At 44.4% G+C, this 15,238-nt stretch overlaps 1 protein-coding gene across 8 annotated transcripts in view; it reads right to left on the bottom strand.

Moving 5' to 3' along the window:
* Positions 1-15,238, bottom strand: part of YDJC (YdjC chitooligosaccharide deacetylase homolog) — a 29,087-nt gene that overhangs the window by 10,003 nt on the left and 3,846 nt on the right. For 2 of the 8 annotated variants that reach the window (XR_016458728.1, XR_016458727.1), the window contains exons 1-6: positions 15,040-15,234; positions 14,414-14,586; positions 5,638-5,797; positions 4,661-4,760; positions 3,784-3,961; positions 909-2,279 (exon numbers count right to left, since the gene is read on the bottom strand). Coding sequence is in view for 4 of the 8 variants with exons in the window: in XM_090120902.1 (XP_089977028.1) it covers positions 1,955-2,279; positions 3,784-3,961; positions 4,661-4,760; positions 5,638-5,797; positions 14,414-14,571 (921 nt within the window). In the remaining 4 variants the exon portion in view is untranslated. The other 6 variants (XM_031592845.2, XM_090120904.1, XR_016458726.1 and 3 more) reach the window with 5 other exon arrangements.

The raw sequence follows: 15,238 nt of genomic DNA, 5'->3' as shown, positions 1-15,238 counted from the left end.
ACTGAAGGAGCTTCAGCTGATTTGTAGAGGTCTATAGCAGTGCTGTATGCTAGCCTGTTCTCATTTCATTTGTAAAGATCACATAGAAGATGAGCATTACCATCGGTTTTCTTTGTGTGTTTTTCAGAGCTCAGTTTTGTAATCATAAGTGTGTAACATAAGTGATGGCTTTTGTTTGCAGGTGGCCCTCTAAAAGGAAGATAAAGATCAAATACTGTACTGCGTGGTTGAAGTCTGAGGTGAAAAAAAAATCAAATTCTTTGTTAACTCAGGAAATCAAGCTCTTGTGCTCTCTGGTTCCCTAAGCCATGCTGAATTCTGAACATGCAGTTGAAAATCCAAAATAAAAACATACTGGTGCAACTACACCCACAAACACTGGTATAGGCTTTCTGCAATTCCATTCTGCTGCCCTAATAAAAATTGCTCTCAAAGGTATTGTGGCATGGTTTTATTTTCAAAGAGATTTCATGTTTGTACCTCGGCTATCTTTGTACAGCGTTGTTTATCACAGCAGTCTGCGTGCACTTTTAATTTCAACTCCATGGTGAATGTGAAGCTCTCACAGAGCCCCTGAGAAACCTCCTCTGTGCGTTCCGTGCAAGGGAAAGGTTCCTTATTTAGCAGTCTTTCAGTAGCTCTGTATTCATTTCCCCATTTAGAACTCATTTCAGTTTAAAAATTGGGTTTCAGTTCTGTTCATCTGAAAATGAGGTGTTTATAAAATACCTTTCTTAACAATGTCTGCTCAGGTAAGACTGTTGTTGTGTTCATTTCCATGTTCAGCTAGAAGAAAATCACACAAGCTGAGCTATGTTACATCCTAACAGATGTTGTGAACAGAGCAAAGTCACCAATTATTGTGCAGTTCAAAAGTTTAAATTAAGGTTTTAAAATATCCATCATACCACGGTCACACTGCAGCCTTTTCAGGCTGAGCTGTAGTACTGGCGCATCGGCTTTGCTGCACGTGCAAGGGCACTAGATGGCACTCGTGTGTCCGACCGCGCTCTGGCACTTCAGTTACCTTCCGCAGCTCTGAGGTCTGCCGTCTTCCGCGTTTTGCTTCCACACCGCGTAAACTCCGCTCTCAGACAGCGGTGAGGCGAACTGCAGCACTGAAGGCGCTGCTCACGCTGCTTCTGCGAGGACTCCGCTGTTCTGCACAGCACGGGCACCGAGCGGAAAGATAAAGAAATTATCCCATGTCAAATCAGCTCTGTTACGATAATTAGGAAAGAGCCTGAGAAAATATTTTACCAAGGTCCTCGATGATTTTCTGTGTTTGTACAGAGCAAACATTGCCTCAGGCACACAGGAGTGGTGGATCACGCAGCTCTTGTGACCAGCACACCAAGATGCCCTGCCAGCACTGCATGGCCTTGCGTTTGGAGCAGACACCTGAGTGCTTTCTGCTCACACTGCATTACAACGGAAAAGGACCACTATTTTTTTGCTTAGAAAAGGTGGTGATATTAATTTTTTTTAGTATTTAAAATATGCTTTAAAATGATGTTAGATAGATAGCTTTTGCACAGGAAATGAACATCAACAGTCTGAAAAAGAAAGTCCCACACGAAAAGTCTACATCTTAAAATGCAGTTAAACACACCAATATGTACGGGGCTTGTTGAAGTTCAGATGCTTTCATGATTGGAATTAAAATGAACAAACAGGACAAGGACTTCCTGGCCGAAGGTTCATATGGAACATGACTGCGCTCACAGGACAATGTTCTGAAGTACCCGGATATGCACCCCCAAGTACTTGCCTGTCACTGCTCACAAACTGCTTCAACTTTCACAAAAGGCTTCATGCAACTTCCAGGCCATTGACAGCTCCTGTCAGCTGTGCTGGGAGGTATTACAAAGGCTGGCAATGGTGGTCTGGCTTATGGGGACATTAGCAATTGTGTATCCTTGAAGTACAAACATAGGTATGTATATATGTATATCTAAAGATCTTTGAATGAACAAAGCTGAATGTTCCTTGTTTTGTAATGGCTCTGCAGCTCTGGCTTGATTAATGTCTGGAGTTCATGCAGGCGCTCCCAGGACTGTGAGAAATCATCCGGTCCTTCCCCACAGCCACCGATGGCAGGGACACTTGGGTACCCTGGGTGCACCATCAGTTCAATTGTTACCGTCCTGTGCTGTGGCACTGGGTGTGCAGGCACCTTGGATGTGAAGTCCACGATGGCGGTGTCTATGGCATTCTGGATGGCACTCACAGACATGTTCTTGCCCATGGTACTCAATCCTATGTAAATATCTGGCCACCTGTAGCCAGAGGTGGGAACACAGATATTAATGTTAATGAGGTAGTTAGACAAAAGTGTGTTATGTCCAGTGGATGAGGAATCAAAAGTAAAAACATAACTACAAGCCAACAATGCTCTCTCATTCCTTGAAAAAAATCAAGATACTGTTTAGAACATCTGCTCTTCAGTCTGGCAAAAAGTCCCAGCAGAGCCCAGATACCAACATTTATGTTATTACTCTGATAATGTATGCTGTCACAGCACTGGAATTGTCTGGCATCTGAGAGCTTAAAGGAGCACATTATTAGCAGTGAAGGGACAAACAGAGCTGTAACTGAGAAATGCTGCTATCAACTAACTTAGTAGGCCAAATAAAGGCCTACGTAAAAGTTACACATTTGTTTAGTAGCAGTCGATTCTCCTCACTCTCAGCAGCAGCAGAAGACTGGAGTGCGGCCCACTGCAGCATTTCCATGCAAGAAACAGCCACAGACTTCCACTTGTCGGGGTGTGCCCACAACAGGTATAAAGGCACAGCTCCCTTAACAGCCATATGAGTTCCACCCTGAGGGCAGCAAGAGGGTCCTGGGGCAGTAGTTTCTCTGCGGTACCAAAGCATGGTCCCTGGGGTGACATGGGGATCCTTGGAGCACGCAAGATTTCCATTGAACTCCCCTGTATTGCCCCTTGCACAAAGCTGCCCTGAAAAGTTTGCTCATTTCTCCCAATTTCTCACCCTGCGTTGTTGTGCCCTTTGCTTTCTCAGAAATAGGCTGTCCTAGTACAGTCTGAGTGCTCTGCACAGAAAGAGCACAGTGAAATGCTGGCCTTCTGCTAGTTGAGAGCAAGCGATACTGCCATCCAGCTTATATCAATACACAACTTCATGTAAAAGCCAAGAAGGCAATACTTTTCAGTCGACTGAGAAAGCAAGGAAAAGTAACATCATCCAAGGGCAGGTGAGTGCACGAATCTCAGCTGAAGAGTCTTTCATCTGTAAAACTAAGACTCACAGGACACTGACGAGACTGTTTGCTTTAAAGCAGTGATCACTTGCTCTGGCACTGTATGCCCTATGATCTTCTGGCTTCCCCATAACAAATAGTGATTCTTAATTAGCTTATTTCCTGCTACTTAAAACCCTTTCTTCACAATTCAAGGATGTAAGAAGTTATCATTTGAAAACATTCCCTAAATCTTACAACTAAAGTTCCAGTGCTTGAAGCACATCTAATGCTTCTAATCAAGTGGCATTACTCTGGCATCTGAAATGGTAAGAGACTGAAAGGCTGAGAAACACCCTGAAAAGAACAATCCATTTCACATGAAAAGTGAGTCATCTCTTTTCAAAGAAATCTGCCAGTAACCCATAGCGTCTCCAGAGCTTCTGTATTCACAGAATTCCCTTGTAAGCCCCAAATCAGAAAGAGAAAGAGGTCTTATTCCATTCTGAAAATATCTTATCAGGAACTGATAACATCTTAAAGTTTTACTCCAAAAACAATGAGTAATGTCTGTCTTACCTTATTCCATGCTTTGTAAACACATCCACTGTGTTCAGAGAATCTTCTTCTACTCCCACATAGAAGTCCATCAGGGATGGCTCAATCCAGTCACAGTTATGAAGGCCTGGCTCTATTGGGACACGAGTGTATTCAATCCCATATTCCTCTAACACCTCTGCAAATACATGCCTGACCTCTGTAAATAAAAAGAAACTTTAGTCAGGAATTAGATAACCAACTCACATCCCCTGAAAGCTGTTAGCACAGACATCTTTTTCCTTCAGTGTTTTAAATATAGAACCTCATTTGGCTTTTCTGCTGAAATGGTTTTGTTCATCTGGATCAAAGCCCCCTTTTGAAGTGGAAATACCTGAAAGCATTACTCATTCAACATCTGCTACATGTGCCTTGTCTCCCCTTCAGCACTGAGTGCTTAGTCCAGTAACCTCTTCTGAGGTTGGGAGCTTTGTCCTGGAGTGCACCCAAGGTGGCTGTACTGTTGGGAACACATTCTTCACCAAGTCCCTGCCATATTTCTCAGTCAGCTGACTGTTAACACAGGGAAATACTGATTTATTTTTATTTTTTGCCAAGTTTTCTATCTCTGTACAAACAATGATCTTTGTTGGAAAACTGAGCCGCTGGTACTTGCCTATAATACATACGAAAAACAAGCTGAAACCCACAGATAAAGATTGGAATAGAAATACAACCAACAGAACAGCTTTTGTAGCACCTGATCTTCAATCTCAGAGGCTAACTTGCCCAAGGTGGGAACATAACTGCAATTGTAGAGCCTTACACAAATCCTATAAGGTTTATTGCCCAGGGAGCCATAGCAAGAGTGGGGCTTCTCATCTGCTTAGTGCTGGAAAGAAAAGAAGTGTTTGCTTACTTGGGAGAACGTGAATGTGCTGGTGTCCATCCATGTGAGGAGGTAGGTGGCCTGTTAGCTCATGGAACAGATCCACCTGGGCCTTTAGCTCCTGCTTCACCTACACAGCAGAAAAGGATTAAAGAAAAGGCTGAGAGCAGGAGGGTGCAAGGTGGGTGTTGGAGACCTTGCTTGCTAGTACTTGAGATTTGGCACTAAAAGGCACAAAGTGCTGGCTGGCTAATGGTGCTAGACTGCCTGGCATCCTTCCTCAGTACAGGTCTCCTTTCAGCTCTGGCTGAGGGGATGATGCTGCTGCTGCGATTTTTTTTTTTTTTTTTTTTTTTTTTTTAAGCTATGATATTTGAATACCCATTTCCCTTTAATTTGAAAGGCAGTTTTGATCACTAGAACACACTCATCCTTACTTAACAGTGCAAAACCAAATATCTGCCTAGAGAATGAAAGCCTCTCAAGATGACGAAGAGTCTACTGAGAAGTTCTCTGGCATTTTCCCTTTATTGATCTCTAGGTTCTTCACAGGTATCTGTTTCAATATCTCTTCTGCCTCCTCAGATAAGTAGTTAACAAGCACATTAGTGTATGTTTTAATGAAGCAGGGAGAAGTGAGTTCTCAAAGACTGCATAGACTTCAGCAGCATTACGTGTAGGACACAGAAAGCCAATTTCAGATGCCAAGGCACCACAGCCTAGATTCACCTGTAAGCATGCTCACAGATGTGACCTACAAAAAGATGTTCAGCTATTATGTGCTGGAATAAGTGTAGGCTGAGCTATATCAGGAAAGCAAGTTGCATGCGTGTAACACTACAGTATGACGGAAAGCAAAGCAATAATAGCGGGGGGCAAAGTCCTACGCTGTAGTGTACTGCATACACCTGAACTCCCTTGGGTTGCCCCTGCCCTCCCACCAGGTGCTCCATCACTGCTACAGGCCATGACTTAGTGTTTCTGCTACGTATGTGGCTTTCTCCTACCTCTGACATATTTATGAGGTCTTTTGATAGAGCTGTTCTGAATCCCATTTTCCCATGAAAAAATCCAGCTTCACTGAGCAGAGAAGAGCTTCTCTTGAGCACCTCACATACAGGGGAGCCCTCAGAGAGGTTGGCGTGCAGTCCTATGGGGATGTTGTATCTGTAATAGGAATAAAATACCTCTTAAACTTTACACCTCTACCTCCCTCACTGCATCAAAAGCATGAGGCTTCTGTGGAAGATCCGGACCACTCTAGATTATTGTGGTCACTAGTACACATCTTTGGATCTTTCTATTTTAGAAAGGAAATCAGAACAACACTCTCTAGCCCAGAGCAGAATATCTCCAGATAACAAACCTGTCCAGCCTATGATATGCCCCAACAGTGTTCTCATCCTGGCTCACATGGAGAGAGCAGCCATGATACATCTCAGAATAAATTTTATATCTGTATTAAAAACTATAACTAACTGTATGGTATTAGTATCCGTCCTGAAGTCACTACCAACCGACAGAAAAATCTGAACACTACAACCATAACGCTATAATAAGATGGAAAGCACAGCAATAATAGCAGGGCAGCAAAGTCTTTAGCTGCAGCAAATGAGAACAAGCCCACGTGCCGCAGCCATGGATGCAGAAATAAAGGAAAAAAGCTGCTTACATTTGGAAGGCCGCAGGTATGCAGGGATCTCCAGCAAGATACCCTCACCTCCACTGCCAACCTTACATGATGCCTGGGAAGGGGTGGATCCTGGCTCCAACCCTTCCAGTCACTCAGGTGCACTGCATGCACTTGAGCTCCCCTAGGTTGACCCTGCCTTCCCACCTGGTGCTCAGTCACTGCTTCAGGCCATGACTCAGCACTTCTGCTACAGCAACTCTTTCAGAAAACAATTAATAAACTCTACAGCTTATACTACTGAAAATGCTGCCTTTATAAAAGTTTAGTCTTACTTGACAACTTCATCCAAAGTTGCATGTAAGTGGAATCCAGCTGTACCTAGGCAGCTATTATAGCAACAGCAAAGGCTACAAGCTAAGTATTTTCTGAGTTTAAGGGTAACCTGGTGTGTATGGCAACTGTTGAGTCACAGCCTGAAGCACTGATTGAGCACCTGGGGAAAGGAGCCGCTCAGCCCTGGGAGCACAGGTGAAGGCAATTCAACGCTGGGACAGGAAGGGGCGCAGCCTGGCTGCACCTCTCTTAGCATTTAAGGGCTGAGTGCCACTGGGGAAGGGTCTGTGGTTGGAGATCCTTCCATTGTTAAGTCTTCGTGTGAGTCTAGGTCTTCAGAGACAGGTGAGCACCTTTTCTTTGTAACACTGCTCTATCTGTGCTGGTCCTTTTGCTGTTACACTCTATTGCCTTTCTGCCCTATAAATCTTTCCAACTGTAACACTGGTGCAAGTGGCTGCAGCTGAAGTGGCCTGTGGTGGTCAGGTCTCTGTCTAATCCTGCAGATGATCAAGCTGGGCTGTACGAAGTATCACAGAATTGCCAGGGTTGGAAGGGACCTCAAGGATCATGAATCTCCAACCCCCCCGCCACATGCAGGGCCATCAACCTTCCCACCTAATGCTAGACCAGGCTGCCAAGGGCCCCATCCAATCTGGCCTTGAACACCTCCAGGGACAGGGCATCCACAACCTCTAGCACTACTCTAGCACAGAAGAACTAGCACAGGGACATCAGTGGTTTAAGTGTGTAGAGTCTGGCTAACAACTCACAAGGGTCCAACCTGTTACTGAGTTGCATTCTGTAATGCTTAAGTGAAAAAAAACACAGAGTTCATTTATCTACAGAGCTCCTGTAAGCCACAAGGCTTTGCAGAGTGGTGGTTTCTCCTCCAACAACAGCAGGCATTACAAGTGCTCAGGTTTGTGCTGAGTGTCATTACCACGTCTGAAATTCTCTGAGGCTGGACTAAATGATGTTTTCAAATTTCTTCAGTAAGCTGCTGCTCTGAAGCTGGTTAGTGAAGTGCAAAGTTGCTGGGGACTAAAGGACTATGGATGGGTTGGACCAGGACAGGGTAAGTTAGTTCCTTCAGGTTCTAAGACCTTGCAGGATTGGAATTCTTTTCTCCTAGTTCCTCCACATCTTGTGCTCCAGAACTATGGTTTAGGCACGTGCTCTTTCTTAGTGTATGGGCAGCTCTGAGAACAGCTGTAGCAGAACATCCCTTTCCTCCCATGAACTACTGTGTACTTTGAATGAGCCCAAAGGTAGAGGGGGAACTCATTCTTCCAGAAATCTCAGGTTTTTTATCTGGTCTCCGAGAAGTTCTGACTTCGCCAGCTGATAGCACTGCTTACACCATAGCCACTGCTGTCTGGAAGAAAAGGATGCACATGCTACTATGAATCAGCAGACAGAAAACTTTCTTTCTGTTAAGCACTTGCCTTCTTGCGATGCAGGAGGGCAAGAAATGAACAGCTGGGTCCCTCAGCGTTGTCTCCCAAGGGCATCAAATGAACCACCTCCAGTTGTGCAATGCTGTTAGCAATGCTATTTTCAGGAAAAGGCAAACTCTTCTGACAGGTGTGGGACACCAAGGAGCCAGGCACTGTGCTGCACTGCATTAGAGTTGCTCCTCTGCCTGAGCTGAAACCAGCCTTGGAGCTGGGGAATGTGCAGAATGTGGAAGTGCAGAGAGCTGGCCCTGTTCTCGCTGTGAGGGGACTCTGACTGTAACATTAGAGCATATTTCAGAGCTTTGGTAAACACAGCTGAATATCCTAATAGTTTTCTCCTGGAATTAGTCTTGGCTGGTTTGAGTGACTGTTGGTGTGGAGGAATCTAAAGAGGAACTGTTAGTGTTTAATAACTCTGGGATACAGGCACTGAAACCAAAACTCAAAACGCAGCATGTGAGAAACTTCTGAAGAAGTATTGGTCTGTGGGAGATACACAGAAGCAAACATGCCAGGAGAGCTTTAAGGACATGAGAAGGTGCCCAACTCAGTGGGCACAGCAGGATTCTGCTTCTAGACTGTATTTTCCTGTACACAAATATGTGCATTTTCTCTGGATGCCATGAGTCAGGCGATGCTCCTTCCAGCACCACATGCCCAGTGGCTCAGTGTTCATCCCAAACAATTCTGACACTGCACGAGTCTCTGAAGCCCTAAGAGCAATGAGATGAAAATGAGAGCAAGTGAAGATTATGGTAACACCTGGGCTGTACCTCAGGAGACTGGGATCCAATCATGCTCTGTCCAAAGCCCTGAGGCTTGGCCTTTAAGATTGAACCTGGAGGCTTTCTTCTGCTATTAAATACACTGGACTAGCTCTTCAAAGTACTCTGGAGTGTCTCTCACCAGAGACATGTAGCTTCTGTAACCAAAGAAGAAAAGGCATGCTGTGTTGCAGGAGAGAGGGAACAAAAAGGCAGAGAAAAAAGTCAAGTTAAGGGAACTTCCCCTACACAAACATACTTCACAGCTCTCCAGACCTTCTCAAAGGCAATAAAATACCTGCTATTTTATTGGCAGAAATGCTGAAACAGAGGCTGATACCTCAGCTCAGCATGTGATGCCACACTGGAAACAGAGTTCAGCTATGGTGGGTCTGCCCTCATAACCAATCCTCTGCCTCGGACATTATGGACAGGGCAGAATTTGTGCTGATTTTGTTGCCAATCAAATCTAACTGCTAGTTGTTCTACCCAACATAAAATTTAAAAGGATGAGCACTGAGATTCAAGCAACAGTTTCTGCGATAAGAACTGCAGTAAAAGCTAGCCAACACAAAACAATATGGACACAAATCTACAAGGTGGTGTCTCTAAATTAATTCTATTTGTTGTTTTAAGTGACAAGACCCTTCTATCTCCTTTTCGGAGGCTGGAGTCTAGATGTTTGCAAGCCTCTCCTGCTGCCCTGGAGAATGCACAGATTTGAACACAGATGTGGTGACTGTTGAAAAAAGAGTGTTTTTTGGCTGAGAATTTGCTCTTTTAAGTGGAGTTATTTTGCTCTTTATATCTCTTGTAGTTTCCATAGATATAATCAGGAGACATTACTTGTGAAGCAACCAATGTAGATATGGCCCTAGGCAATTCCCCTTCACTCAGTGCAGCTCAGGCAAGCTGAAAGTTTGGACACCCATGAAATAGAGGAAATACAACCAGATGAACTGTTTCCTTTTCAAATAGTTGCTTATTTTGCCACACCAGTGCTTTGAACAAATCTCTGCTGAGGCAACAGGCTTTTGTACAGTTGCATTTAGTGGTAAAGAGTCCCCAGACTCTGTGCCTGAACTGAGTCACTTTAGAATGCTGCCAGCTTTGCTGCACACTTCTGGATTTGGTACATGGCAGCTGTGCCCCGGCTCCTGACTGGCCACTCTGTTCAGACCCTATGATCCCTGAAGCTGCTGTAATGACTGTGGGAATTAAGAGATTTCCCTAATACCAGACCCTTGGCAATTCTTTGCTCAAGGCTACATACTCTGGGATAAGTATGGCACCTACTCTTTTCCGTGATGGGTAAACAGATCCCACCTTCAACATCCTGTTTGTATCCTTATCTGGGAATTCACTGTCTCATTGGGTTTCAGACCAAGTGTGATGCAATTAAGGGCCTCACATAAATATCCAGACATCCTGTTTCAGTAAATATTCAAGTGTCAAAAGAATCCAAACAAAGCAAAGCCATGCTCTACGTGAAGAGCACATATTAGTTTTTCCAAGTGGGCATTTGCATGTTTGTTTGTTTATACCCACGGCCCACTTTCACCCTATAGCAGTATTTTGTCTAACTGCATCCTATCAAATACCATCTTGGCTTGCTCTATTACTGCTAAGGACTTATTCTTGTAGACAGAAACGCCCCATATCCTCTGTAGTGTTAAGAAGTGATTCTGTACATTGTGTAAGGCTGTACCTTTATTCTCAATTAAATTTTTGTATCAGTTGAAGATATGCTGTCCGTGATCCCACATCACCAAAAAGTGCTGTGCTCTCTGAAATTAATCTGATTTGGGATTCTAGTTTAAGGCCTCAGCACACTGTCCTGAATCCAAATGCAGTTTGACAGCAGAACTGCCTGCCTGTGATTAAAAGTGAGATAAACAGGTGATGAGAAGTATGAGGGACTTTTAGATTAATCAGACATCAGGAGGGTCAGAATTAATTCACAATTTACACACATGTTTTGCAATTAATGTTGATAGAAAGAAAGAGGAAAACATACACAGCAATTAAATGTGGTTTTGTTAGATTCTTCTGTTAAATGTACCCAGCTGTTGTGGGGGCTTCAGCTTTTGTGTAGTTGAGATTCAACATCTAAGCAGAGGAGAAGGAAGGGGGGAAAAAAAACAAAAAAATAAAAAAACAGGAAGGCTGAAGCTGTGTTCTAAAATCTGTCACTATTCAAGTGTTTGGACATAATCACCTAGAAAACAGGAAAAGTGTCCTAACAGTCACAACTGAGCTGGTAAGGGGTGGTAAATAGCTGTAGGTCTCTATTTCTGCCATCTCCATATGTGTTTCTACGGAAAAATGAAGATACCTTTTCAATTAACAAAATAACCCTTCAAGTCTATAGATCTCTTCTCTGGAAGAAGCATCAAGAGCACTGTCTCAAAGTGGGGCTTGATAAATACATGAGATTATATTATATAGATAATCAGGACATCGCTTCAGTCTTATGCCCCATCGAGAGAAAACTTTTTGAGTTACTGATAACAAAGTAATTCTGTTCTTCCTTCTGCTGTTCTCCTTGTGCACTCCTCTAGCAATTGTTATTGTATTGAATCAGGCCTCTGGTGAAACTACTCTTTTGCCTGAAATAACCAGATCCTTCCTTTCAGCCCAGTTGTGGAAATGAATAAGAAAAGCCTGAATGTTAGGAAAGGTGAATTATCGACTCCTTGGTTCTGCGATTAGTTTGCATTAGAGCTCGTAAAACCACCTGCTGACTACTGTCAAACTTCTGCCAAGTCTTCTAATCAAAACTCAGGGCAACAGATGGTATACCCAGAAGCCTGTGGGAATTACTGCGAAAATGCAGGAAATAGTAGAATTCCAGAGGAACAGTGTTTCTTCTCAAAGGATGCGGGGAGTCACAAAGAGGTTTAAGAAAAACTATCCTGCAAGAAAAGCTGCTTTATTGCTAATTAACTTTCCCTGCATGCAATTAATTGAAGACAGGGGAGGAGAACTCAAAACCTGCAATGACAGGCAGTCACATCATAGTTTATCAAGAATTACACACGACCTCCACAAGTCACCGAAACACCAGCACAATCCTGGCACCATGTGTGCAAAAGATCACAATGCTGGAACACACCACAGGAAAGCATGACCTGCTTACTTCAACCTTCTTTTCAATTGGTGATGGATCCAGCCTACCAGCTTACATTGCTGTCTAGTCACAGGCTGAAAACTCCGCTATGGAGTTCTCTTTCTCTGAAAGAGTGGTCAGGTACTGGAATGGGCTGCCCAGGGAGGTGGTGGAGTCATTGACCCTGGAGGTGTTCAAGGAACGTCTGGATGTTGTGCTGAGGGATGTGGTTTAGAGAGAACTATTGGTGATAGGTGGATGGTTGGACTGGATGATCTTGTAGGTCTTTTCCAACCTTGGTGTTTCTGTGATTCTGCGATGTGTGGGTGTGGTACTTGCTTAGGTGGGTAGTTATGGGATAACACAAACATGGAGGGGAAAAAAACAGGGCACAGAACACACAACGTTGTAAAACTTAAACATTCACAGTGAGATAGGGGACAACAACAAGTAAGGGAAAGAGGGAGTAAGAGTAGTGAAGTAGTAAAGCAGTGAGTCACACTTTTCCCCCTCCTAATGTTCTTGCATCGTGGCACTGCAAGATGAAGATTAAATGTTATTTTTAATAAGTCTGGCCTATATGTCTTAGAGGTGACACGATTTTATTTACATAAATATGTCAGATGTCAGTTTAATATAGGTATGCTAGCACCACCTGATTTGAGGCTTGCATTAGACAAATCCCTTGCCCCATGCCTGCAAACACTTTCCCCATGCATGGGCAGGATTGAACACAGCTGCAGAAAATTACAGACAAGTGAGGAATTGTAGAACCTGGCTCATTAATCTTCAGTGCTAACAGATGTTTCCAAAGTCACCCAGCTGATATTCTCAGAAATAATTTAAATATATGTAATTCACATGTACAATTCAAAATTACCCTCCAGAAGAGCAAAACTGCAGCAGCAAGTTGCAGCTTCTGCTGTCACTCACCATCCAACTTGGCTTTTTTTTTTTTAACACCCATATCAGCTGTCAGCACAAGTGTTGTGGATCTGGATTCAAAGATGTTTTTTAAACCTCTGATTACACAGCCTACATTCTAGCTATGGAAATGAGGCCAGGTGGATTCTATATTTAAAAGCCTGCTAAAGACCACAGCTAAAATAGCAGAGCTATTACCAGAGCTTTGGGGCTTAAAGGGCTTCATGGTGCCTATATGTCTGAGAGAAGTGCTGGCTTTATCTCCTTGTTTTACGTTTCATTCATTTTACTTACTAACAGGATTTTAGGTATCTCAACAGTGTTGTGCCTAGCTCTGCTGTCTTTCCCCTCATTAGCCTAGGGATGGTTCCCTTCCCAGTGTTTGTGTGCCATCTCCACCCTTGTTAACAGAACACCAATTTGCTGTTAACACCACACCCTGACTGTCCTGCACCACCCAATGTTTATTTTCACCAGAGAAGCTGCAGGTAATTTCCAAGCACCTTGAAAAGCACGGTAATAAGGTAGAAGAGATGCTCAAGGAGAACAAGGGCACCAGGACTCTCATCACACTTTGCAGAAGATGAATCCGAAGCATAAAGTCTCAGTGTTTCTAGTCCTAGTACAGCTCCTTTCCTTTTTCTGTTTTCCTAATTTTTTTTTCAGCCCTACTGCTCTGGGACACGCTCCTACTTCAAAGTCCCTGCCCATCCAGAAGCTAAAAGCATTAGCTGGGTTTTACCTTCTAAACTTTCTATTAAAAGATTTGCTGGCTAACCCAGGAGAACAACACATGCTATTTGATTTGCTACACAGTCAGATGTGCCACAAACCTCTGAAAAACGTATGAAGGAGCAAAGGTATGTACAACACAGATATGAGGTATTATGGGGGGATGGTGACATTTGGTTTTGATTTCTTTGTTTGATCGTGGCTTTTCTGTTGTTGTTATGGAGTAGGGAGTCTTATTTGATCTTGTTTGTTTCACAAATTGATTTATCGATTTTAAAATGAATAGAAATATTGATTTTATTGTTTAAGATTTTTTTGGTTGAAAAAGCCAAGTTTTCTGCTGAGCTTCTGCAGAATTATACCTTTTCCAAATTCTGAAAAGAGCCTGGCTGTCCTCATGTTCAACCTGTTCAAATGTGTTGAATTAAATTAGATGTAAGGCTTTGTACATTTGTGTCCCAATGGTTTTAGGGGTAGCATTTTGGTCTGAAAGTGTAGCACGGGCTTTCATGCCAATGGTATGTTTTAGAAGTATGGTAAAAGAAAATCCAACAAATTCAAACTATACAAGTAAAACTGTAATGGTTTTCTATTACCTTAATAGAATGGGCAACGAGGAAGAGCCACATTTGGGGTATGAATCGCATGTCAGTGGTTTAAAGATGAAGAACGTTAGTAAAGATGCCCAGAATCCAACTTTCTTATGCCAGCCTAGATTCTGATACAGTATTCATACCGGGACTACAAAACAGGCAGCTTTACAAGATTATCTTTGTTTGCGATAGCCTGAGCAGGCTGTCCACAAAGGAGCTAAAGAAAGCAGCTTACCTCCTTGCTAGTTTGGCTGCATCTGCTGCAGCACTTCCATTGACCAGAAGGGACACGTTAGATACAGCTCCAGCTAGGAAACACTCCACGATGCCTTGGTTTCTCCGAGGGCAGTAGCCGAAGTCATCTCCAGTTACTATTAGCTTTGCCTGAAACATCCTTAGAGGTCATCGCTAGTTTAAAAAATAAAAACAAAAAAATAAAAAATCAGCAATTTGCAAATTGGAAGCAAGGAGAAAAAGGCAGGCTCAGCGAGGTCAAACCCAACCGTGACAGCTCTTCGTGGACTCCCGCGTCACTTCAGCCCGCCTGCTGTCTCTCAGTTCGGACAGCAGCTGGACTGGTGCGTGGTGGCTCAGCTCACACCGCGCCTGCTTCCCGAAAGCAAGCACCAGAGCCTTCCTCTGCAGAAAGGCAGGCCGCGCTGAGCCGCGTAAAAGATCGGGGGCTCTGTGCGCTAGTTTAACAGACCGAGGGCGCATCAGAGGGTTCAAATTCCCAAGCCTCGCCCGCAGGGCCCAGAGCGAGGCGGCAGAACTGCAAAGCGCCTGTCATCCCCGCCGGCCCGCAGCGCGGCCAGCACCGGCGCGTCCCCGAGAGGACGCGGGCCCCCCGGCGGCGCGTACCTCCTCTCCCGACCGCTCCCGCGCCGGGGGCCGCCGCCAGGGACGGGTGCCCGCAGCCGCCGTGCGCGTAGCGCTCCCGGTCGCCGCCGCTCCGAGGGCGCCGGTTCTGCCGGCGGAGCTCCGCGCGCACCTCGCACGTCCCACCGCTCCTCCGGCGCCGCCGCGCGGCCCCCGCAGGCGGCTCGCCCGCGCCGAGCGG

The sequence above is a fragment of the Phasianus colchicus genome, chromosome 18 (assembly GCF_987193195.1).
Source record: "Phasianus colchicus chromosome 18, bPhaCol1.hap1.1, whole genome shotgun sequence".
NCBI lineage: Eukaryota > Metazoa > Chordata > Aves > Galliformes > Phasianidae > Phasianus > Phasianus colchicus.
The sequence above is the reverse complement of the archived record's forward strand: the minus strand, read 5'-3'. Positions and strand labels throughout refer to the sequence as shown.